We start from the raw sequence: 25,716 nt of genomic DNA on the forward strand, positions 1-25,716 counted from the left end.
TGGAAGCCAAAGAGATGGTGAGAGGACACTGGGGGGGCTGTGCATGGGGAGCAGGAAGAGATGGGGCTGGGCACAGTATACAGAGAACCAAAGTCAAAACCTAGGTACCCTCTGGTTGCACCCAGCAGCAGGGTGGCTGGGAACATGATCTGCCCCATCCTGATAATGAACAGATCACTTTCATTGATTAGTTCTCTCTATCCAATCCTACAGCTATGCCTTGAAATAATCTCTTTCTTACCAAATAGCAAGTGGAAGAGTTCACTCTGGCACTCCAGTTGGAGTCTGATTATTGGGGCATGTGACTGTTCATCTTCAGTATCTTGATCAGCAGATGAGATGGTAAATATGAGCAGCCTTGGGAAAGCCCCCCCCCCTTCCAGAAATGTCTTACACACACAAGCTCCACACCAGAGAGAACAACTTAGCAAAAAGGAACAAAGAAAGACATCATCAAATGTCATCTCTCAATTCACCCTCAGTTTTCTGGAATCTGTGCTGAAAGAAATACCTCTGGAATTGAGGCTCTTGCCTTCTGTCCTGCTTGTGCTGCCTTAAGGCTGAAGGCACGTGCTAAGGGAATTCTGGAGATGGCAAAAACCCTAACTTCTTTCCAGCACCTCCAACTGCTTCTGTCCCAGCTGACCCGGAACTGTCAGAGAGGGAGGTGGATAGAGGAAAGGGGATGAGGTGTCAGAGGCCGGGGATGAGCATGTAAACCCCAGACACCTGCCAGAGCCGTAAACCTGAGTCAGAGTCTGTCTGCATGGAAAGGAAAGACAGCAAGGGTGCCACAACCAAATCGCAGTAGCCAGAGTGGAAAATACAGCTCTGACACGGCCGCTGGCTCTGGGGGAAAATTCTGCCCATGTACCATATCGAGACTCAACGTTGTTTGTCTTCTATGGTTGCCGAGCTTGGGTTTTTACATTTTTTTTTTTTTTTTTTTCTATTTGGAAGGTGGTGGGTGTTTTCCTTTCATTGCAGTGAGGGAGGCTGCCGTTTATGACCCTCGGCTGGCCACAGCCAGAGAAAGGGGCTACATGTTACGGGGCTTAGGCTTTCTTCTTGGACATTGGGAGAATGGGCCCATGGGAGAGCCACACCCTCAGGACATTTTTAATCTTTTAAAAATTATCGGAACTACGTTGTTCATCTTGGCATGGCAATATGGGTAAAGGAATTAGCTGATTATCAGGAGACCAAAGTTTTAATTCCTACTCTGCCACTCAGGTGAATTCTTTAAAGGCTCTGAACTCCAGTTTCCTCACTTGTAAAAACAGAGGGGTGATATGAAAATAAACTGGAAAATAAATTCCAAAATTTCTCACAGCTCCAATAGCTCTAAGCATCTGACTTGGAGTTGAGTCTTAACCCTAAGCATCCTGGCTATCTGACTTTGGGCAAGTCAGCTAACCTCTCCAAGCCTCAGTTTCTTCGTCTGTAAAACTGCACTAAGAACCCCCGCCTTGCCTACCTTCTAGGGTGGCAGGGAGGACCGAATGGCATAGTACCTGCGAAGGTAAACCTTGGCGCTCCAGACACATGGAAAGCATTTGTATCATTTCCACTCACCGGGGTAAATGCGAATGGAAGAAGGTTTTGACTACCTGGACCTCCTGGCACTCCACGGAATTCCTGGCAACAGGCTTATGGTAAAGCAGGAGAGGGCTCTGTTGGACTGAAGAGCAATTTCTGACCATCAAGATCATTAAACATCCTGGAACCTCTTCTGAAAGGCTTCAGAAAGAGCATAAACAAGGACTGAAGCTAAAAGGGCAGTCATTTCTTGAAGGCAGGGGCCTAGACCAAATGACTCCTGGTTCTCTTCTAGTGCAAGAATTCTCGTTTTAAGTTCCTCATGTAAAGGTTGGACTGAGGAAATAATCTACTTGGATCACAGCCCTTTGGATTTAAACTGGACAGTTTCCAATTTCCAAGGCTGACTGGGATCTGGGGGTGGCTTTCTGAAAGATGCTTTTAGAGGGTGTGAGCTCACTGACAATGTTTTGGGAAGAGGGGTGGAGTGAGCGAATGAGGTTTGAAAGAAATGTAGAGGTGTAGTTTACTAGTTTCCAAAAAGGAAAGTTCACTGAGCAGTTATACCTACTCAGAGAAAATTCTTGCTCTGATAAAAAGCTACACAGTATAGCTTTTTTTAGAGGTCTAAGATCTGTGGTCAAATCTGGGTTCACATTTCTGCCTCAACCACTTACTCACTGTATGACCTAGGGTTAAGTCTTATTTTCCTGTCCTGTAAGATAGCATTAGTAGTTGGACATGCTCTTGAAGTTGTTATAAAACTTGAAATAACATAAACCAAAGAGCGATAAAGGAAAACCAACTAAAAACAGGTAGTAGTCTGCTGTGGACATCAACAGGGGCTCTGGGCTTGGGTTAGGATATGTCAAATCCAAGGCACACAGTAAGCACACAATATATGGTATCAGAGAGCTGGCAGCAGTTAGTCGTGGAAGAGCTACAAAGAGTCACACACACAAGCACACACTCACACACACAAGAGATAAGATTGCTTAAGCTCACCATCACCAGGATTGAGAAGATGAATAAGAGGTCTGCAGACCAGTGTGCTTCCCCAACCATGTCACAAGGAAGAAAGGTCCACAAGGTCCCCAAGAACTCTGGGCAGAGGGGAATTTTAGAAGGAAGCTTGATGAAAAGCACAGATCCCCATGGCTATGAATGTAACTGGCAGAAAGGAAAGTGAGACCCAGCACAGTACCATGGAAAGGGTGATGTAGGCCAGGGAAAGGCAGTGTGGCTTGGTGGCTTGGGGCATGGCTCAGCAAGAGAAACTCTGGAACCCACTCTGGCTGTTGGTTCTGGGAAAAGTCATCAGGGCCTCTCTCCTTGAGTGAAGGACAAGACCACAAAGTATCTAACTCTTTCATGTTTTTAGCTATTTTGTGGACAAGTATTTCTACCTTTTTGCAAGACTCTTTGATCTTCTGCAAGGCAGGAGAAAGAGTTGAGAAGTCTCCCAATTTCACAGAGATGGAAACTGAGGCTCACTGAAGCTGTAAAACATCTCCAAACTCACTCAGAAGAAAGACTAAAACTCAGGTCTCCTTTTCTTAGGCCTAGGTCTTTACCATCGGAGAATCTTAAACCCATACCCTAACCAAAATGAGGAAAATATTCACACCAAGCTAGATTGTGTCTCTTCTTTATCCCTGGCATACATAAAACAGGGGTCCAGGCCCCAAGGACAAAATACACATACACACATTCATGCACACACGTGCATGCACACATACACAGGAAAAGACACCTTGCAACTCTAGGTAGTATAAACCAAGTGCTGCCAAGTGTAGTCAAAAATGCTAGAGAATTTTTTTCTTAAAGGAAATCTCAGTGGGGTTAGGTTGTTAATGAAAGGCTTATGGAAGAGGTGGTGCTGAACTGAAAGGATTCTGTTGGATGAAAGGGGTGGGGGGTCATTGCATGTCAGTACGGCCACAGGTAGGACCAAGGATGTGGGAACATACAGGGCATCTTCTGATAACAGTGAGAGCTCTCATATTGCCCAGAGACCTCATGCAGAGAATCTGTGGGAAAGTTGGCTGCAGAGGTATTTGGGGGTGCAGATGTCAAGCTAGGATGGCCGGACTGTTCTGAAGACACCTCGCAGTCACTGAAGGTTTGTGAGAATGGGGGTTTGGTGATGAAATTAGTGCATTAGAAAGATGAGTCTATCTTGGTGGTATGGATAAATCTAAACTGACTTAGATGAATGCTTTCTGTAAAGAAAATGTGGTATATATACACAGCGGAATACTACTCAGCCATAAAAAGGAGTGAAATTCTGTCATTTGCGGCAACACGTATGAGTCTGGAAGACATGAAGTGAAATAATTCAGGCACAAACGATAAAATTCACATGTCCTTACTCACAGTAGTGCTAGGTGTCTATAATTAATGATAATTTATTGTGTTTTCAAATGGCTAGAAGACAGGAGCTCAAATGCTGTTATCACAAAGAAATAATAAATTTTTGCAATTACGGATATGCTAGTTACCCTGATTTGATCATCCCACATTGTGTACATGCATTAAAATATAACTCTGTACCCCATAAATAATACATGCCAATTAAAAATAATAATTTTTTTTTTTAAAGCACGCATTCTGTTCTCTGGTGGCCTGGGGAGGAGAGGGGGCAAGACGTGAAAAAAGTTAACTCAGTTGTCCTCAGAATGTTGAGGGTAGTAACTACCAGCTACAGCAGAACCTCAGGTGGCCTCTAGCTCAGCTAAGGTGGGAAGTCCAAGGGACCAGGATGTGTCCACTCAGCATCTCTCACACCATTTTCACAGACCCATATCTTGGTTACAGTGGTCTCAGCAGCCTCTACCCCAATTTTTCCACCACTGCAGCCTATACAGAAGCAAGCTCTGGCTTGATGTGGCCTGCTTCAACCCAGCCTCTCCTCCTCCCCTCCAGTTTATGCTAAAGCCCTCTGATCTTACATGAAATGAAACAGAAGCCCCAGCTGTGGTCACCATGACCAGAAGCTCCTGTGTCCCGCTCCCCAGGTCCTCGGCCTCCACCACAGGTCGTGCCTCATCAGTCCCCATCAACACCCACCCGCACAGAAAGGACTCGGCAGGGATATTACCTCTTCCTCCACGTGTATCAACCTGTGGATGTTCAAAGTCATCTCAGGAGGCCCAGAAGGGAAAGCGAAATTGTGGTGGTATCAACAGTCACAGCTGTTCTGATAGAAGCTGCCATAGTAGTCGTAGTACAGTCGTTGAAATATAAGCAGTGGATCACCAGGCAATAGTCATTACTATTTGCAGTGGGCCAGGAAGTGACAAACATTTATCCCATTCTCTTCTCCTAATGAGGAGATGGCTATTATTTTCTCCATCTTACATATATGATTGGGTTTCTTTGGTGGAGGTGTATATGAAGTTCTAGATTCCAATGGCAGAGCTACAGCAGGTCAGCATGTCCATGACACCCTCTAAGGATGTCCTAATATCCCTTCCCTTCCACTTGCCCAGCCCCAAGCCCCCGCACCACCCCTTCCTAACTTAACCCACAGTTTATATCTTGCAACCCCTTTGACTAGATACATGTTTATGCACTTCAGTGCAGATAGCTTTCAGATTTTGCACAGATGTTTGTTAAGTTGCTTTTTTGAAACCTGGGACAACATATTCATAGAAACTCCTTTTATAAATGTGATTTAATTCTAGCCTACAATGCCAACTGGATTATACCACAAATAGCACCAACCTTAGTTCAGGATCTTGGGAGTTGGGCTCTATGAGATTTACAAAGGAAAGTTTCTTTCTCCTACCTGACATATGACCAGCCTTAGGCAAGATTTGAAATAGACAAAATTGTCTTGGGTCACCTCCTATCACACTCTACACCCTCTCTCTGTGACCCCTCTTTGAGAGGTCCCTTCCCCCCTTTCCCCTCTGAAGGACTCAAGGCCCTCCATTGAAACCCCCACCTTCTAACCAAGTGCTTCCAGGTAACCTGAACTCCTCCCCACCTGTCCCAGCTCAAGATCCAGTCCTGTATGGAACTCAGCCTCTGGGGTCAGCACATGGAAGTGGTTCCTGTTTCTTTTTCATGCTGCTTTCCCACCTCTCTATTTGACCCCCTGACTCTCTAGAAGTTACTGATTATTTCATAAAGAATTTCTCAGAAGCAGGGTAAGGAACGACCAACGGCTGCCATTCAAGTCTATAGAAAAGACGCACTTCTCCATTGGGCCTATGTATTCTTTCTCACCATGAGTATGTTTCTTTTCTACAGGTCTTCGGTCTACCTGCTCTTTGGAGCTTCCTTCGGGGATCCACGAATCTGCTGATGCAGAGCCTGCATGATGTGAATGATAGTCCCATAATGGTCAAATATCTTGTTTCCAGCACTGGCCATTCCTCCCTGCCTTCCCTTCTTTTTCACCATGGGATACAATAGAGGGGTTGCAAGTCTTTAATGCATCAAAACCTACAACAACAGCTGGCAACCCCCAGGGACTGAACCAGCACTCGAATGGGCCACATTGTGCTCTGCCATGGGAATCCAGCCCCCACGGTCACCTCCACCATGAAAACCTATTCTCTGAGCCCCATGTCACGAGTCAGCCACCCCAGGAACCCCTCCTCCTCGGCACAGGCCTGCCTCACGGCAGATATCACAATGACACAGACATTTTACAGCACGGTCGGGATAATGAATTTCTTGAGAACGCGAAGGCCCTTCTGAAAGAGACGTGAAGCGCTTTCTAGGGCTTTCCAGTAATATTCTTTCCTCACTGAGTCAACGTGAGAAATCCACTTCCGGAAGGTGATCGCTTCCCTCCCACACCCCGGCCACGCTCTTGAGGAAAAGGCCGCTCACGTCCTCCCTCCCGAGGAGGCCCCTCCGATTTCCACTGCTCTCAGCAGGCGGGCGTGACTCACAGCGAAACGGAAACCTCAACGTGCTGGGGCCAGGATTGCGAGAAGGAAACACAGGTGAACACACGCAAAAGCTGCCTGAGGAAAAGGTTTTGTTTCTCTTACAGAATGGCACTTCCAGGGCTGGGCAGAAGCGACGAGCGGGAAGGGGCCAGAGGGCCTGCTCTTGTGCTGACCTGGTGGCTTTGGCAGGGGGGGGGAAACTATGCATCAGAACCGCATGTGCCACCTCACTCCTGCCACGTGGAGTAGACAGGCGAGGAAGCTGGCTACCACAAAATTTAGGGATGTTAGATTCGGAAAGTATCTTAGAAAAATGGCTCTGACAAGCCTCCCACTTAAAGCTGGAGAAAGCAAGTCCCAGGGATGAAAGGAACTTGTCAGGGGTCTCATGGTAGGAGGTCCAGGACTGGAAGCTGGGTCTCCTAAATGTCTGAGCCAGAGCTCTTTCTGCTGTGGGACTGACTTCTCTGCCCTCCTGTAAAGTCCTCAGAATATGCGGGCCAGAACCTGTTCTGTTCAGTATCAGGTCCAAGAACAGATACATTTAGCAATAGCAGCCAGGCATTCCCATGGAAGGCATCAAGCACCACCCCACAGACCTACTAAGTGCTTGCTATGTGTCTTGGCACTCAGCTAAGCACGTGTGTACAGTCACTGTTTCATTCAGTCCTTGCAACAACGCTACACTGCAAATTATCGTCTCCAATTGTATGTAAATACTGCACAGGGAAAGCTCAGAAACTTGCCCAAGGCCACACAGGTAGTAAGGGGCAGAACTGAATTGCAAATTCAGTCTGACTCCAGGGCCCACACACTTAACCACTGTGCTCTGCTGCAAAACAAGTTCAATGGCAGGGCATGACTTGTGGTTTCCAGTACCAGAACACATGGACCCAGGGGGTGGCTGGGGAGGGATGGGCAAAGAGGGAAGGCAGGTCCAGCCTTTGCAGTCTGAGGTGTATGAGGTCAGCCACAAAAGAGAGGCTTAAGGACACAACCCCTCAGGCATTCTTTCATGAAACCAATCAATTGGCCACCTGATACCAGTTTATGTCCAACCTCCTCCTTGAGGCTCCTGACCTCAAGGTACCTACTAGGAACAGTCTCAGAACACCCAAAAGCCAAGGCACAAAAAGATTCTCTTTAATTATGTGAAAGAATAATACTTCTAATAAAGTATTGATGTAATCCTCAAAAGAAGCATCAGAACCCTGTGGGGCTTCCTTAAACTTATTTTATAGTTTAGTGGTGTGTTATTTTGAACTACGTTTGAAGGTTGAAGCATTTTAGGGCCTCAGGAGTCTTAGTCTAGCTCTGGGAAAAAAAGTTTTTGTCTCCACTCACAGGCGGATGGGCAACCAGGGAAAGCTTTAATTTGAACACACAATGTCCGACCCAGTGCCCACCTTATCCAAGCGATTTCTGAATTTGCCAAATCAGTAAGAACCCACCCACCGTGTATGTCAGTCAGTTTTATGTCGCTGGGCAAGAAGAGATTGGCAAGCCAATCATGCTGACTTGATTGGATAAATCCTGGCAAGGCAGGCTGGGAAATAGGTCTTTTTCTTTCCAAGATAGTTCTAAAAACTGAGAAAGCCCAAGGCTAACCAAAGAGAAAGCAGGGGTTTTATCCTTTCTTTGGTGGTGGGTGTGCAGCTGGCCGGTACAGGGATCAAACCCTGGACCTTGGTGTTATCAGCATGATGTTCTAACCCACTGAGCTACCCAGCCAGCCAGAGCAGGGTTCTTAACCTTCCCCTCAGAACTGAAGGAGAGAGAGAAAGAGGGGAGGGAGGAAAGAATAAAAAGTGGGAGAAGGAAGGAGAGACCCCTGACCACACCCAGCCCCCAGGACCTGCTCCTAGGCGAGGGGCCCTGGGAGAACGGGGTTTACAGTAATAGGTAGGGCACTGCAAATCAGCCCCAAAACTCCCATGGGTTCTGACTTGAAACCACAAACACTGCGGGTGAGGCCCTCTGGCTTCCATGACATGTGAGGTGCTCACAGGAGCTGCTGAACTGAAGGCCTCACTGGCTATTTGGAAACTGTGAACACAGAAGGCAGCAGTGGCCTCTCCCTCATCTGTGGGGACCGTGGGGATGCCCCTGCCCTCCTCTGAAGCCAGCTTTGCTCATTCTCCACCCACTCACCCTCCCCCCGGGGAGTTTTATGAAACACCTAAGGCAGCAGTTCTCAGTGGTCCTGGGATCCTGTGAGGTCTTCCCTCTTCCAACTGCATGACTGTGGCAGGCTGGACTTTCTCCGTAGGCTCTAACCAAAGCTACATATCGCAGATGTAAGAATCCATCTGCTTTTATCAAACCAGATCATGAAAGGACTTTGAAAAAAATGTAAAGCAATACCACTCTTCTCAGTAAATGTGTTTTCCTTCAGAAAATAGTGATATCTCATTTAACAATGTTATGTTAACATGTAATGGGTTTATTAATGTTTATGACTTTAAAACAATGTGGTAACTAGATATTTTTTTAACTTTTCAGTTTTAGTTTCTAATATGATAAATATTGACAGATATAACCCACATAAGTAAAAGCTCGTTGGGTGTCCTCCATACTTTTTAAGAGTATAAAGGGGTCCCGAATCCAAATAGTTTGCAAACAGCCAACTTAGGGAACCTAGGAAAACGCTGGGCACACTTGCCTACTCCCTTAGTTTATGACCTAAGACTGGCACATGCAAATGACACTGTCACAGTAGAAGTACCATGAATCCAGGATGGGAGGGAGCACCTGGAACATTAGGTGTAATGCAGATGTGTATCCAAAGCACACAAAACACATATCAAAAACACACAGAGTATGACTGAGGATTTAGAGTCAAGGTCAAAAACACGTGGTGTGTGATGGAGGTTTAGAATCTGGGTCAAAAACATGTGGAATATGGTTGAGGACCTAGCCAGTGTTGCATTTATAAATAAAGATCAAAATGGGCAAGATGAAGGGAAGTACTCAACCCTCTCCTCTCCTTAGTAAGGTTTCTTGAAGGAGTTGGTGCTTTATGGATACTTTATGGTGTTTAGTGGGAGAGCATGCCAAGCTATGCTTTAAAAAAAAAAAAAAAAAACCCTACTACAGTCAAAGACAAAATACAGGAGAAACACTTTTCTGTCTGAAAATATTCTAAGGCTTAAAATATTTTCCTAAGACAAAAATATCTAAGCAGTCCTTTGTCCACATCCCCAGTTCCTAAACACAAAGCTAAGCACCCAGCGAGGACATAATAGAGTCATAAGTGTTTGATGGATGGAAACTTATGTTCACAAACTTTCAACTTCTCCTCACCACCACAGCCCCACACTCTGCACACATCTTAAACGACTTCCCCCAACTATTTGGTGCGGGCCCAGAAAATTCAGAGTGATTTCAGACTTATCTGAGTCAAGGAATTAGGTACTGATTTGACAAAGAGAATTGGATTCAGATTCCACCTTTGCTATTAACTACCTCTAATGCCTCGGAAAGTCATTCTTTCCTCTGGACCTCTGTTTGCCCATCAGTAAAATAAAAGGTATGTGTTAGATGATTTCTAAGGCCCTTTGTCTTCCAACATTCTATACATAGGACACTTTTAACATTCCAACAACCATGGGGGATTTAGTTAACATCTCTCTAAAAGAGCATTGATTAGTAATCAGATCAATTTTTTAAAAACTGGAAAAGCTATGATAGGAAAAAGCATACAGCTTGTGAGGACAGCTGTTTCCCCAAATGAATTCATCCTCTGCTTTGTATGAGATGGAAGACCACAGACATAGCCACTCAGAGCTACAAAAAGCTTAGAAGGTACATGCTCATTCAGTCAACCAACAAGAGAACCTTGCATATGCCCTGAACTGTGCTAAGTACTGAGCAAACAATGATGATCAAAACCAGACACGGGCCCTGTTCTTACGGTGGTTACAGTCTAATGGGAGAGATGGAGACCAATCGGATGATAATACAGCCACACGTATCATTACAAACTGATGTAAGTACTATACAGAAAAGGGACAAGGTGTTCTGAGAAGGTATACCCACAGGACCTGAGCTAGACTGGGAAATCAGAAAAAACTCATTTGAGGAAGAACAGCTGAGCTGAACGATGAAGGAGGAAGAGGGGGGGAGAGCGGGAAGGGAGAACCACATGTGCACGGGCCGTGTGGTAGGAGAGAGCATGGATCATTTGGGAAAAAGAAGACAGCCAATGAGGCTGGAGTGCAGAGGCAAGTGCAGAGTGCTGAGAGTTGAGGCAAAAGAGCTGGGCAGGGTCAGATGACAAAGGGAGTTGTAGACAGTATGAAGAAGATAGGTCCTTATTTTACCAAGAGAGGGAAAGAGGAAAGCCACTGAGGGATATAAGCAGCAGGAGAATCACAATCAGATTGGTGTTTGGAAGTGATCGCTCTGGCCACAACGTGGAGAACAGTCTAGAGAATGGATATTAGATTACCAATTAGACATTTATTTTGGAGTCCAGGAGAGATGAGATGGTAACTTGAACCAGACAGCTGTTGCTGATGATGGTGGAAATGGAGAGAAGTGGGCAGATTAGAGAAATGTTTGTGAAGAAAAATCTGGAGGATCTGGTGAAAGATTGGACATAGGTTGGCAAGGACGAGGAGGAACCAACATTTGTTCTATAGTTAGATGGTGGTTTCATTTACTGAGCTAGGGAGCACCGGGTGAAGTTGAGACAAGAGAGACAAGATGATGATTTTAGTTTCAGATACAGAAATGACTCCATACATTGGGGGCAGGGGCAATGTAAATTGAAAATGGGAGGCCCCTTGCTTAACAATTATTAAGAATGTGAAGACAGTGACAGCAGGGCAAGAGCAGGGCCTCTCTAATCATGGGACCCTGTGCAGCTGCATAAGTCACGTGTCCAAGAAGCCAGCTGTGCTTCGATATGTTGGGTTTGGGGTGCCAGCCATCCAGAGATCTAAGTGAGTGAAATCCAATCACCAGGACAGTTCTGGAGCTGAGCCCCAGGCTCAGGAGTCCACTAGTTATCCTAGGTAGTCATGCAGATGGAGAAGAAACAGCTATATCCTCCGGGGGCCAGGGCTCCAACACCTGGTGTCCTCATCCCTGATAAGCCAAATTTTCCTTATAAGAAGTCACAGATCACGGTGTTCATCCCCTAAGGAAAATACAAATTGCTCGATTTGGCGCCACAGTTGCACAAGGGGAATTCCAAGCTGGCTGTCCAAACATCAGCCCTTCCGCTGTGGTTTCAGTGTCCGCCGGCCACGATCCTTGGAGGGGCACCCAATCAGGTTTGCATAACCCTGGCTAGATTTGACCTAGGGGCCAGCCCCAGCTTGGGCTCCTCCTAAACTTCTGACTTACCAGATCTTTATTTGGAAGTACCCCAGTCATAAGGCCAAAGTCAGAGAAGCCCAGAGGAGGACAGTACACACAGAGCCCTGCCCCCTTGGGGCCCCACCAGGCCACATTTGGGGTGTGTGAGGCACGTGAGGTCTGTTGCAGCACAGTCCTTGAGGAAGCCTCTGTCCAGGGAGCTGAGGAAGGTTATTCAAGGGAATACTAGAAATTTCAAGCTGGCGAAACTATTTTACACACTAGATATCTGAGGTAAGAAGAAATGAAGCTCCCATTATAATCCTTAAAAAAAAGAAAAACTACTAATGGCAAGTAGGAGCCAAGCACCAAGGGGATTCTTCACCAGGGCAATGTCCCCAAGTGGGCACGATCTCACTTTCCTCACCTGCAGCACTGACACCCCAGCTCCCTGCCAGCTGGCCCTCATGCTGGGCAAGCTGATTGAACCTGATTTCAGCAAGTCCAGATTCCTTAGCCTTCTCTTTGCAGCTTTGGTGCTGCTCTACAGGGCTCCCAGCCTATTTCCTACCATTGGGTTCGAGTTGCAGAATTGCAGCAAGGCACGGGGCAACTATACCAAGAAGGCTGCCGCTTTGCTGAGCATGAGTGTAGCTGAGAGGTGGGCTCCTTAGAAGATCTTGTGCACTGCAGATAGGACCCTCCAAGACCTCTTCACACACACACACACACACACACACACACACAAAATCCCAGTAGTTCTTGTCTCCCCAGACTCCTCTGCAGCTAAAGTGATAATTTTACTGGGTGGAGTTTCCCAAAAAGATTATTAGGATCTCCTGGGCTGATGTGCCCTTAGATCTTTGGACTTTACCACCTCCCTTCTCTCTAACATCTTGCAATGAAGGATAGGAGAACAGGAAAAACAGGTCTTGGGTGACATATACGAGAGCTATACCAGCCCCAGACTGCCTGCCTCTGGATTTCTTTTTGTTGCGGTTATTTACAGCAGCTTTATTCATACTAGCTGGAAACAATAGAAAAATCAATTCGAAATGGATCAATGACCTAAATGTAAGCGCTAACACTACAAAACTCTTAGAAGAAAATGTAGCTAAAAATCTTCATGATCTTGGATTAGGCAACGGTTTCTTAGATATGATACATGAAGTACAAGTGACAATAATTTTTAAAAAGATAAATTGGTTATTATCATCATGACAATCTTTTGTATTTCATAGGATACCATAAAGAAAGTGAAAATACTACTTACAGAATAGGAGAACATTTTTGCAAATCATACATCTAATCATCTGATAAGGGAGCCCCTGGACTATTTGTTGGATGTGACAGTAAATAAAATCCCTTTCTTTTTTAAGTCATGCTCAGTTAGGCTTCCTTTCATTTGTAGCTGGACAATCTTCCTCTGTTATTCCAGTATGTTTCCACTGAGAAGAATTCATTTAAATTCAATTTAATAAGCATCTACTAGACACTTGCTGTGCATCTGCCATTTGCCCTCACAGGGCTCATAGTCTCATGAGTGGCATGTGTGCCCTCTTGGAATTCCCAGGACCAAATAGTCCCAGACTGACACTGTTCTTCCCTTGTACTGAAACCCAAACTCAAATCTCCTAATATGCAATTGTTGGCATTTATGTCTCAGATGTGACCTATGGGTTTGGGACTTTTTGTAATGGATCCTAATGATATTTCGGGTAAACAGATATCTCCACAAACTGGAGAAATAGAAGTCATCTTTGTGGTTCCTGTTGCTTTATCCATATAAGGGCACAAGGTCTTAATTTTCCTTAAATGTTTATACCTAACTTGACATAAATACTATGAGATAAATTAAGAGAGAAGATATTATCTCTATTTGTTAAATAGAAACTTGCATCGAGGAACTTGCAATGGTTATCTCTGACCATTTAGACTTGGATATGTTAAGATGAGAGTGGACAGTGATTTCAAACCAATGAGGGAAGGATCAGCTCTCCGGCAAATGGCCTGAAATCATTGGCTACACATTTCAAAACAAATAAAGAAGTCAGATCCTAACCTCAACCCTACTTTATGGATTAAAGAAAGATATAAATGGTTTTACACACTCCCTTCTCCCTGCCACTGTGTGTGTGTGTGTGTGTGTGTGTGTGTGTGTATTTACACATGTATCTCAAGTCATGAGAAAAAAATGTAGGAGATGCTGCCTGTCTCCCTGAGTTGCTCTTCCTACCCTCTGGGTGCTTGCTGGTGCCAACACCAGCCTCCCTAATGTTGCACCTTCCAGCTCTGGCCCAGGCTCACAGGGCATTCTGCTTTGCCCATGGGCCAGACTCAGTGATAAGTACCAGGTACACAAAGATAAACAAAACAACGAGCTCACAACTAACAGGTGAGACAAGGTGTGTACACGGATACAGCAATGCAGGCTTGTAGATCTCATAGTGAAGTAAGCATAGGCCACAGCGGCAAACAAAGGTAGGAGAAGTCATGCTGTCTGGGTCAGAGAGGACCTCACAGCCTCAACTGGGGTTCGGACCCCCAGGCCTGACTGGTCTGCCATGCTGAGTCTGCACCTGGAACACCCAGCTCAGAGAGCTAAAGCAGACAGAGCCCAGAAAACCCAGGAGCCAAGAAGGAAGAAGAAAGGTGGAAGGGATGGGAAACCCAACTACTGGTCCCTTTCTCTCTGTTTCCTGGTGGCAGAACTCAGTACTCCTGAGCCCAGTATAAAACTGGCAGGAGCAGCAATCCCTGAATTAGCTTCATTCCATTTTCTAGAGGGCTCTTTCTCCCTTAATGAGTCTTAGGTTTCTGCACTGACACTTCCTGAAGGGTTGGGAGGAGAGGACACAGTCCCCTGATCCTGACCCACAAGTCAGCACAGAAGGTACATCCACAGGGTGGGCCTGGACCCTCTCACACCTCCCCCACTTCTCACTCCTGACTGGCTGGGCCCCAGGTGTCTGCCCCACTTGCTCTGGTGCCACAACCTTCTCCAGTGGGGCAGGCTCAGAACCCGATGTTACTGGAGATGTCCCAGTGCTGAGACAGGAAGGGGAGGAAATAACACAAACACTGGGGACGCCTTCCATCTAAATCTGCTTTTTTCTTAAGCCCAAAGACCCCTGGCAGGCAGAAGGGAAGGTACTATTGCCCCCTTGGGACAGATAGAAAACAGGCACAGGAAAGACTCGTGACTTGCCTTGGGTATAGAGTGACAGAGTGACCTGCCCTAGACTGGTGCTCTTCCCAGTTATTGTCTAAACTAAGGTGGTGGGAGAAGCTCCTATGGAAGCAGGAGGTGGAGGCACAATTAAAGGACACCCAGAGACTTTCTGGATATTTAAAGAAGGCCTGATGTCACTGGCCCCGTCTTCCCCCAGTAAAGGTAAAACAACATTTTTCACCCCAACCCCACCCGGCTACCCTGCCCCTGCACACCACACACACACATGCGAATCCAAGACGAGTGCCGAGGCTTCTCTGGGAAGGGGGGGGATAAATAAGAGGAAAGGAAGGGCTCTGCCATCCAGCCTTCATGAAATCTGACTTACTTTCCTTGTTATTTCTACTTCATCCTCCCCATTTTTCGAACTTTAGACTCCAGCCATAGAAGTTTACAACTAAAAGAAACCCTAAGGACTATTTAATCCAACCTTTCGTTCTACACACTGAAGACTGAGTAGGGTAGGGTGAGAAGACCAGATTCTAGTTCCCTTATTTCTTCCCCATATCACCTTAGGCAGGTTACTTAACCACTCCGTGCCTTGGTTTGCTCACTGTAAAATGGAGATAATAAGGATCGTGGTGAGGACGACCTGACCGGTGTGCAACAAGTTTCCAGGAATTGTGGACTTCTCTTACTAACTGCCCCCAAGTACTGGGACAGTCGAGGAGGTGGAAACACGGGCCTGACAATCTACACACATCCAGAGCTGGAGAGGGAGGCTGGAGCTCATCCCGTGACCCTGCCTGTCCTGTAAGAAGCCAATCTTTAAGGGGCAGCCTTTGAACATAAAATGGAAGAACCAGAAGGGAGCTTTGAGGATATTAAGCCCACCCTCTCATTTCCACTTGGGGAAACTGAGGCCCAGAGAGCTAACCCGACTTCCCAAGTCAGCAAGGAGAATTCTTAGGTGTTTGACCCAGGTTGAAGGGAATCCCAATTATTTCTCAATCCCAGTGCATCCTGGAAGGGCCAATTTATCCACGTCACTGTGACTTAGGAACACGCACGCGAATGGAACTTACAGCTGTGAGCCTCTGCGTACAGCTCTTCTCCCCAGGAAATCAACTTTTTTAATTGAGACGCTGAAAAATTGTTTAAAAAAGGAGAAAGAGAGAGATAGCCCATCCTAAAAATAGCTATAATGCAGAAGTTCATCTTCAACCAGTCCTTTTGCTTATGATGCAAAAAAAAAATTGAAAACTTTAAGTTTAACGAATGCAAAGTTGGAGAGGTCTAAGGAAGGAGGAGCTTTAATCAGAAAAAAACCTTTGCCAGGAAATCTGTGACTCTGTGGCTTTTATGAATGGGAGGCCTCACTGAACCCACAATATAAAAGGGGGACACAAGAGGTGAAGGTCTACACATTGGGGTCTTGCTCTTACAAAACCAAAACCACAAGACTCGCAGAAGAAGGCAGAGTTCCGTCATGCCCAGCTCAGTACTGCTATGTTTCCTGGTCCTCCTGGCTGGGATAGGGGCCAGCCAAGGCCAGGGCACCCACTTGCCAGCTGAGAACAGCTGCACCCACTTGCCAGCCAGCCTGCCCCACATGCTCCGAGAGCTCCGAGCTGCTTTCAGCAGGGTGAAGACTTTCTTTGTGAGTATGGCGCCCTTCTGTCCCTCCTTCCTTGCTGGCACTGCCTGAACTAGGCATTCTGCTGGAGCTATAAGAAGAGCTCCCCTCCTCCACCTTCACCTCCATCCCCAGCACCCATTCTCCCCATACTTAAGTTCCGAAGAGTCCTAGATCAAGCCATGGGTTCAGTGAGGTAAGCTAAGCCCAGACGGTGTGGCGAATGTGCAGGAAAATCTGCATAAAAGGTGAATGCAGTCTTTCTCCTATGCTCAGAAACTTTAGAAGATTTCAATGGAGCTTGATACTTTACTGGCTGGGAGAAACCAGGAAGGGTCTCATTGGTCATATTGGTCTAAATATGTTCCCCGTACCTTGTGGCAGAGAAACATAAATTGCCTCTTCTTAGAAGACTTTCCAGACCTGAAAGATGGGTGGTTTGGGAAGCACCATACATGGGGGAAACCTGCATTAGGAGATGCTTCCCATTCTCAGAGATCTTTTAGACCTGGAGCTGGATGTCCACAGTAGGGAGAAAGAAAAGCAAAGGGCAGGACATGAGAGGGGGCTCGAGGCACTGAAGGATCGACGTGGCTGGCCCCTTAAAGCCTTACGTGGCCCTGCAGAAAGAAGACCGGGACAAAGTCAACCTTCTGCTTTTGCTGCAAAATCAGCCAGATTTTGGCAATAACTTGATCCCAAGAGGACCTGATTGAACTAATGGTTCCAGCACCATTGAATCCTCTGATTATAAAACTCTCCTTTCAATTTTGGGGCCAGAGCTACATTAATAAAAATCAAAAACTCTATAAATAAAAGGCCATCAGAAAGACATGCACTTCAGGTATCTTCCCAAACCCCAGGTTCATTCTCCTTTTGTTTCTCTTGCAGCAAATGAAGGATCAGCTGGACAGCATGTTGTTAAAGGAGTCCTTGCTGCAGGACTTTAAGGTGCGAGCCCTGTGGGTGGGTGGGGGTTGGGGGGCACTGCCCAGCATGATTAAGGGAAGGGAGGCTCTTTTTCATGACTGCAGGGAGCTTGGTCTGCTTCCTTCGCTTTGAAAAGGAGAAGTGGGAAGATCTTAACTCAGCAATACCCAGCAGCGGAGGGTTACAAAGCGCTCAGTTCTGGGGGGGGGCAGTTGGTTCAGCAAGGTTCCAAGAGGCAAAGCTAGCCTCTCAAGCTAGTTACAGCATCCCTTCCTCCCAGTCACCCCCTACCTTTGGCTCCCGCCCTTAGGGTTACCTGGGTTGCCAAGCCTTGTCAGAGATGATCCAGTTTTACCTGGAGGAGGTGATGCCCCAGGCTGAGAACCACGACCCAGACATCAAGGAACATGTGAACTCCCTGGGAGAAAAACTGAAGACCCTCAGGCTGAGGCTGCGGCGCTGTGTGAGTAGCAGACCCGTTCTTTCCTTTGCCTCTGTCCCCAAAATACCAGGGTCTCCCACAGAGCAGCAAGGCCACTTGCATCCAGAGCCACCCCAAAGACCTAGACTGGCAGGGCAAGCTGTGAATTCAGAAAGCGCCCGCCTGGAGTCAGAGCTCTTGCTCATTTCTCTCTGAGCAGGGGTGGGGGCAGCTGCTAGGCATTTACATGTGAAGATTTGCAAACAGCTTTCCTGTTATTTGTGACTCATTTGTGGGTTATTAACTACTCCCCTCTGTCTTCATGAAAAGGACCCAGAGCTTCAGTCAGGGCTCCCTTGTCCCTTTGGACCTAGTCCCTGACCCCAGACCTGTGGCTCCCAAGTAGAGAAAACATCACTCACCTCTTATTCTCAGCCTATTGAAAGCAAAGCTATCAGTGGGGCCTAACTGACTAACAGGATTTCCCTGGTATTTTAGAAGGGCCAGGGTGCTACACATCCCCAGGCTAGTATCTATGAATAATTCCCCCAGATCATTTATTTCCCCAACTGAAATGATACCCTCACCACTAACGGTTTCCTTTTCTCTCTCACTGGTGTTGGCAAATCAGTTGGTCTCTGGTTGCAGGACAGGGCTGTCTATGCAAAGGGTTTGGTCCCGCAGCTGCAACTACATCTCCATTCTTCAGGCACTTAGAAATAGTCCTCGGTGGCTAAGACTGAAGGAGAGGGTCAGGAAAGAGGGGCTGGAAAAGGACAGTCTTAAAAATGCCTAGCTCAGCACTCCAGTAAACACTGTGGAGTTCTGGGGGAGGAAGCCCAAGATTTGGGTTTTTAACCAAGCCTTGCAAACATCTCAGAGTGGCTCCTAGAGAAATATTTTTCATCTCCCTGGGCTGTGTTTCTTCTCTGTCCCTTGGCTAATGGTAAAGATGAGGAATGGCTCAGTTCTCGCCAGAAGGTATAAGGGTAGATATTCAGGATGAATCTGGACCCTTCATCATGCTACCATCTTGTCCCCCAAGCGCTATGGGCACGGGAGCTGGGAGCCAGAGTCATTAACATTTTTTCTTTATTCCACAGCATCGATTTCTTCCCTGTGAAAATAAGAGCAAGTCAGTGGAGCAGGTGAAGAGCACCTTTAGTAAGGTGAGTTTGGATGGAGGCAGAGCAGGTTTGCAGAGCACAGCCTCTGTCCCCTCCCCAGAGGGTAGAGAGTAGCAGGTGCTCAGCGGGCCCCGTCCTGCACTCAGAGAGAGTGTGGGAACCTGACAAATGGTGTGACCGCCTCAGCCAGTGAGGAGCTGCCGCCTCAGTTATATTTGTTTCTGTTAAATGTTTTTGGGGCTTTCTAAATGACTGCTCCCCGCCTTTGCAGGCCTGCGGGCTGGCTTGGCCAGCCAGCCTGTGAACACAGTGAGCTGAGTGCTGGGGAGAGTGACAAAGGAAACAGAAAGTACAGAAAGTAGCTTGTTAGGAATTAAGGCTGAACCCACACGTGCAGGAAGTTGACACGTGAATGTGCACATACAAACACACCTGGGGGTTCAGCCTGGACTCCCCAAAATTCAGAATGAGCAGGAAGCGGAATTCTCACTAATGGGGGGTTGGCTCAAGCTCACCTGCCATCTGCCTTTCCTACTTCCCAAGGTGCCCGAGAATGTCACCTCCCAAACCAAATGGGGTTTCACACTTCCAACTGTCCATGAGCTTCTTAAATCCCATTTCCCAGAAGCTATGTGGCCTATGTCCTCTTCATGGGCTGAGGACAGGCACTGGGCACGGTTCCAGCATCAAGGGTGTGAATCCCCTGACAGTATGCCAAAGCTCAGGGCAGGGCCTGCTCAGTCCATTGGTGGGAGATCACAGACATTGAAAAGGCTCCCTTCTCTCCTCCACTTACTGACATGCTTTCAAACTGCTTCCTTAAATGTCTTTTCATCAAATTCTACATAAGCATCATGTGAACACATGACCTTTAAAACTGCTGATGAGGGACCATTGTGAAGACTGTGCTTTGCAAAGTGAGTTCTCTTGCCACCCGATAGTTGTGCTTCAGGCTAGAGAGACATGAAGGTCAATGTGCAGCCTTTCCCGAGGCAGACAGGCATATCCTCAGTTCCCAGGGTCTGTCCGTTCTCCTCGCGACACAAGGGATCGAGTGCAGCTTCTGCACCCAGGGTCATCCACCCGTTGGACGGGATGGGGGCACTTAGTCCTCAGGTGGAGTTTTAACTGAATGTTCCTTGTCTCCCTGCACAGCTCCAAGAGAAAGGTGTCTACAAAGCCATGAGTGAGTTTGACATCTTTATCAACTACATAGAAGACTACATGACAATGAAGATGAAAAACTGAACATCGAGGATGGCAACTCTGTAGACTCTAGGACATCAATTGGGGATCTCCAAAATCTGACCCAGGGTTCTGGGATAGCTGACCCAGCTCCTTGGGGACCCTGCTGTACCTCTCTCCTAGAATATTTATTACCTCTGATACCTCAACTCCCATTTCTATTTATTTACTGAGCTTCTCTGTGAACTGTTTAGAAAGAAGCCCAATATTATAATTTTTTCAATATTTATTATTTTCACCTTTGTTTAAGCTGTTTCCATAGGGTGACACCCTATGGCATTTGAGTGTTTTAAGAGAAATTATAAGTTATATAAGGAAAAAGAAAGTTCCTTGGGGAGCCAACTGAAGCTTCCATTCCAAGCCTGACCACACTTACCAGCTGTTGAGCTGTTTCCCTGACCTCCCTCTAATTTCCCTTGTCCCTGGGCCCGGGGCTCCCAGAGTGTTACAAAGACTCTTATCATCTTAGGAAGAGAAACCAGGGAGTGCTTTTGATGATTAACTTTTTAGTGGCTCGGAGAGATTCCCCTGACCTCATTCCCCAACCACTTCATTCTCGAAAGCTGTGGCCAGCTTGTTATTTATAACAACCTAAAGTTGGTTCTAATAGAACTCAGTTTTAACTAGAAGTGATTCAATTCCTCTGGGAATGTTACATTATTTGTCTGTCTTCATAACAGATTTTAATTTTGAATAAATAAATGGATCTTATTCAAATCATGGTACGGTGCCAGTTGACTCTTGTCTGACTAAAATTGTTCCCTCAAAGCTTCCAGGACAGAAGAGAACGAGTGAATGAATTCGACATTCCACAGAAAGGAACCCAGCTACCCTCACCCAGGAGAGAGGGGAGTTTCCAGAGCTGAGGAGGAGAAAAAGCTATTCTCACTTCAAAAGCTAGCAGCAAAAATCACTATGGTCTTCCCCATAATTCAGTCCTTGAAAGATTTGTCCTTAAATCCTTAAAGATCATGGTGATTGTCAAGGCTAAAATTAGAAAGATAAGCAGGGAAGTTTTCAGTGTGTGTTTTTTGTTTTTTTTTTTTCTTCTTCAAGCTCAAAGGTCCAGGGGTGAATACTAATTTGCTTGGGTTACAGTGAGAATTTTAGATAAAGTGCTAACATAGCTCCCAGCACTAGGAGACAGTCCCAGGGCATACAGTTGGTTGTTATTGGTGTTTACAACTAAAAACTCCCACCAGATCCTCCTTGAACTGAGATCATAGGCAACGGGGCTGACCCAACAGAGCAGAATATAAGCAAATTAGCTCTATGGGTCGGACACTCAAGGACTCAAGCTGTCACTCTTCCTAGGAGTACCCTCCCTGAGCCACCAAACAAAGGTGCGATTGGCTTCTGTTGGCTTCTGACTGCGGTCTGGTGTATGGTGGCTGGGGAAGCCCTACTCAAAGCCCCGTGACTTGGAGAAGAGAGGGGGAAAAGACTGGCTGAGTGAACGCTGATCCCGCTCACGCTCGGCCCAGGCAGCCCTGGTCGGGAGAGTGTGGGAGCTGGCTGCCTGTGGTCAGTTTTTCAGTAAGACCTGACTCACTTCGGTTAAAGTAACCAGAGGAAGGAAGTGGGAAGCATCAAAGCTGAAATTCTGAAATGAAAAGGTTAGGGTTAAGAAGGGAGGCTCGCAGAGGACGAGGGGAACGGGGCTGAAGCTCTCTAGGCTGGGGTTCTCTATTTTACACTGGAGAAGTCACGAGACCCTTGGCCTGAAAGGTTTAGGCAGGGTTGGGCTTACTGCCAGGCAATGCGCACTAACTTAAGCAGAAGGTTGGCGCCGCATTGGAGGGAATCGGGCATCTGAAACAGACAGAAACTCACCTGGATATGAAATTAACGATAGCTACAATTGATTGAGCACTTATTTTGAGTTTTTCGGTTCTAGGTATATACGAGGATACTTCCGAAAGTTCATGGAAAAATTGGATTGAAAGATAATACAATCTTCCCATGAACTTTTTGAAGTACCCTCCCTCAAATGTATCAGGCATACTATATGGTATCATTATTATTACTGCTTTCTAGAAGAGAAATTTTTATTGCCAGTTTTCTATAAGCTCATAAATAGGGGGTGTTTTAGTGTTACATTTGCTTTATTGGGGTTCAGTAATCTAACAACCTAGCTCATGTGTGAAGCTCAAGTTTTTTGAACTACTATCCTAATCTAGCTGTTTTCTTTTTTAAGTGAAACTTCAAGTCTTTATTACTAAACTCACACAGAGTTAACTCTTTAACCAGGCTCATAACAAAACAACATCTCTAACCAGATCAAAGATGGAGGTACAGACCCAACAAAGATTACGTCTTTAAAAAAAAAGGATTGAAAATATATATATATATATATATATATGCATAAGTATTTTTTTAAAAAGTAAAATTCTCCAGGGGTGCAGAAAAAATATCCCAAAGTAATTTCAGTCAATAAAAAACAGCATTTGGCAGTTTATGTTGCCTTAAAGATCTCAACTCAGGACAACCCTAGGAGAAAATCACCCTCTACTCCCTTAAAAAAAAAAAAAAAAAAGGTCAGTCCCCTTTTCTATTCTTCCTTGTTCAACTTCCACTGCTTATTCCAAGTAATGCCCCCAAAATAACAGGAGAAACAAGACCCAGCTCACTTCTCTCAGCCTCGATCTGTTATGGCTCACCCCAAGGACTATTCCTCAGGAATCTTTACCTCTACTACAACCAGGACATTGATCCCTAGTTTCTGGGCCAGATTTCTAGAAACTTGCAAAACATCTCCAAGCTTCCTTCAAGGAGGAACCAAAGAGACCCTTGAAAGATTAAGGGAGCCCATGATCCTGTTATGCATGTGGGCCACTCACTTGGGGGGTCTTTCTAACAAAAACACCCAACACCTTATAAGCTGAAGTTTAACATACCAGGTAAAAACAAGTAGCAGCAGGCACCAAACTATTGCCTATACGAAGAGGTGCACACCTCCCCGCTTTTCTCATAAAGGTAAGGGAGCTGGAGAGAGCCAAGTGAGTATTTGACCTCACCTGCATTTTAGGCCAAAGCCGTAGTGGAGAGAAAGACACTCAGTCTTTGCTGTTTCTGCCATTCATGGGCAGCCTGGCTCATGGCTGCTTTCCAGAAGCTTTTTCTCCTCATGCAGAGTACTTAAGAATTAATAGGGAGCTTTTCCATTCAACTTCAGAACCGACAAATACTTCAATAGCAGCTTCTCGAAACCACCAATGGAGACGAACCATCTCTCAGTTCAGGATCAAGTTCCTTCCAGTCAGTGGGCTTCTTGCCAGACTTCTACAGCAGCTCATTGGTTTTAGAAAAAATGTCTACATCCAAAGAGCCCTCTATACATGGACAGTGGGGAGGTATGAACAGTCTTCAGTACATGGTGCCACTTCCTATAGATGGCACTGCCCTTCTGCTGAGCATAAGAGCCCCAGAGCAAGAAGACAAGGCCATTCAAGTTCTAATTTAGCCAGAACACAACCTTATCAGTGAACTCTCAACCTCTCTCCTTATGAGAATTGGCTTGATGGGCCCGAACAGTGAGGACAGCCTTGAGTAGAACACTTTGTTTCGCCCACCCAGATAAACCTCCATGACCAGGATGCACAAAACCATCGATGTGGGTAAACAGCTCTTTATAAATGTTTTCCAAACTGGGTGAAGGTGGAACAGGTCTTTGAACACTAAAGCAGAGCCCATGCGCTTGACCGGGTCAGTTATATGGATCCTGCCCCAGGATGCTTATGTCACACATTTGGATCCAGGTGAAGATTTGGTGTGGGGGTGGATAAAGAGCGTGATGTTTTCTTTCTTCTGCAACAAATCCCATTAGCTTTACAGAGGGTGGCTTTCCAAAGTCTCCACTGAGATACTTCTTCCTACTCTCCCCAAAGCCCACAGGCACATTGCAGGTTGCAAGGGCCATGGCCTTGTCCTCTGGGTGCAGACCAGCTGCTCAGGGCTCAGCAGGGAGGAGGGTGGTGTGCAGGACTTGTCCTGCCGGGCCCGGGCCTTCTTGGTGGGGCTGGCCTGCAAGAGGTCCCTGCAGAGGACCTTTCCCATGCACCAGACACAGTGACCCATGGCAGAAGATGCCCATTTGTGGAGCAGGTCAGAGCAAAACTGAACCGTGGAAGCCCAGGACTGAGCACAATCCAGACATTTGGAGGTTGGTACGCTGCATCCCCCGCTCTCGTCAGCTTCAGCCACAATTGGTCCTGATTCAGCCAGCTCGGGGCGGTGGGCACATGGCTTCCTGGAGGGGCTCAGTAAGAAGAAGGAATAGCATGTCTTCTGGCCCATCATCTTGATCATCCCGGAGCCAAGGAGGGAGCAAAAGCTGGCGACCTGGGGACCCATGAGGCTGACGCCGGCTGTGGTGCTCAGCAGTTCAGTCCAGCTCCTTCAACCATGAGTTGATCATAGATTAACCTCAGGGAATTCATAGGCTTTGTACTTCTCACTTACCATCTGTTTGTGTGTGTCACTGTTCCAGTAGACCTGATATTTACGTTAATAACAATAGGTACATTGACTAAAGTTATTTGCTGGCCACTTTGCTAAGTACTTGATATGTGTTTGCTCACTTACTATCAGCATAAAACTGTGAGGTATTAAATATTAATATCTCTATATTTCATATAATAAAAATGAGACCCAGAGAAGTTATATAATTTGCCCTTGGTTATCCAGCTATTAAGTGACTCAGTGCATGATCTTAGTGATTGTGCTGCGCTCCTATACATCATTTTCACATATAAATTCCTGCTTCATTCTTCTCTAACATTGTTCTGTTACGTCCCATGAAAAATTGAGATATGTTTTGGTATGTGCAGTGGGTTGAATTATGTCCCCCCCCAAACTCCCTGAAGCTTGAATTGTGTCCCCCAAGTTTTATGTATTAGAAACTTAACCCCCACTGTGACTGTTAAGAGGGTGGGAAATCCTATTACAGTAACTGAAAAATGTAGACTTGAAGAGGTGATTGGATTGTAGGACTGTGCAGTAGTGAATGGATTTTAAATGGTGGTCAGGGGTGTGGTTCGGAGGGCTCTATTTTTTTTTAATTTTTACTTTTTCAAAGATGACTGGTAAGGGGATCTTAACCCTTGATTTGGTGTTGTCAGCACCACGCTCTCCCAAGCGAACTAACCAGCCATCCAACCGGTGGCCTTGGTGTTATCAGCACCGCACTCTCCCAAGTGAGCCACAGGCCGGTCCTCCGAGGGCTTTAAAAGGAGAGAAGAGTCTTTCTCTCTCTCTCTCTGCTCTCTCTGCTTCCATCATCTTGCAATGTGAGGCCCCTGGGTCACTGTCGCCACCACCAGATGGACTTTGGACTTCCCAGCCTCAGAAACTATAAGCAATAAATTACATTTTCTTTATAAATCACCCAGTTTCAAGTATTTTGTTAAAGCAACAGAAACAGACTAATACAATAT

At 46.2% G+C, this 25,716-nt stretch overlaps 1 protein-coding gene and 1 pseudogene across 1 annotated transcript; one reads left to right on the forward strand and one right to left on the reverse strand.

Moving 5' to 3' along the window:
* Positions 1-16,411: 16,411 nt before the first annotated feature.
* IL10 (interleukin 10) lies at positions 16,412-20,284 on the forward strand. Its single transcript, XM_063115179.1, has 5 exons — positions 16,412-16,582; positions 17,450-17,509; positions 17,799-17,951; positions 19,013-19,078; positions 20,192-20,284. Exons 1-5 carry the CDS (start codon positions 16,412-16,414, stop codon positions 20,282-20,284), a joined length of 543 nt encoding a protein of 180 aa, XP_062971249.1.
* A 3,186-nt stretch (positions 20,285-23,470) lies between these two features.
* Positions 23,471-24,580, reverse strand: LOC134390243 (uracil-DNA glycosylase-like; annotated as a pseudogene).
* Between the last annotated feature and the right edge of the window lie 1,136 nt (positions 24,581-25,716).

This window comes from Cynocephalus volans, chromosome 11 (genome assembly GCF_027409185.1).
Source record: "Cynocephalus volans isolate mCynVol1 chromosome 11, mCynVol1.pri, whole genome shotgun sequence".
Taxonomy (NCBI): domain Eukaryota; kingdom Metazoa; phylum Chordata; class Mammalia; order Dermoptera; family Cynocephalidae; genus Cynocephalus; species Cynocephalus volans.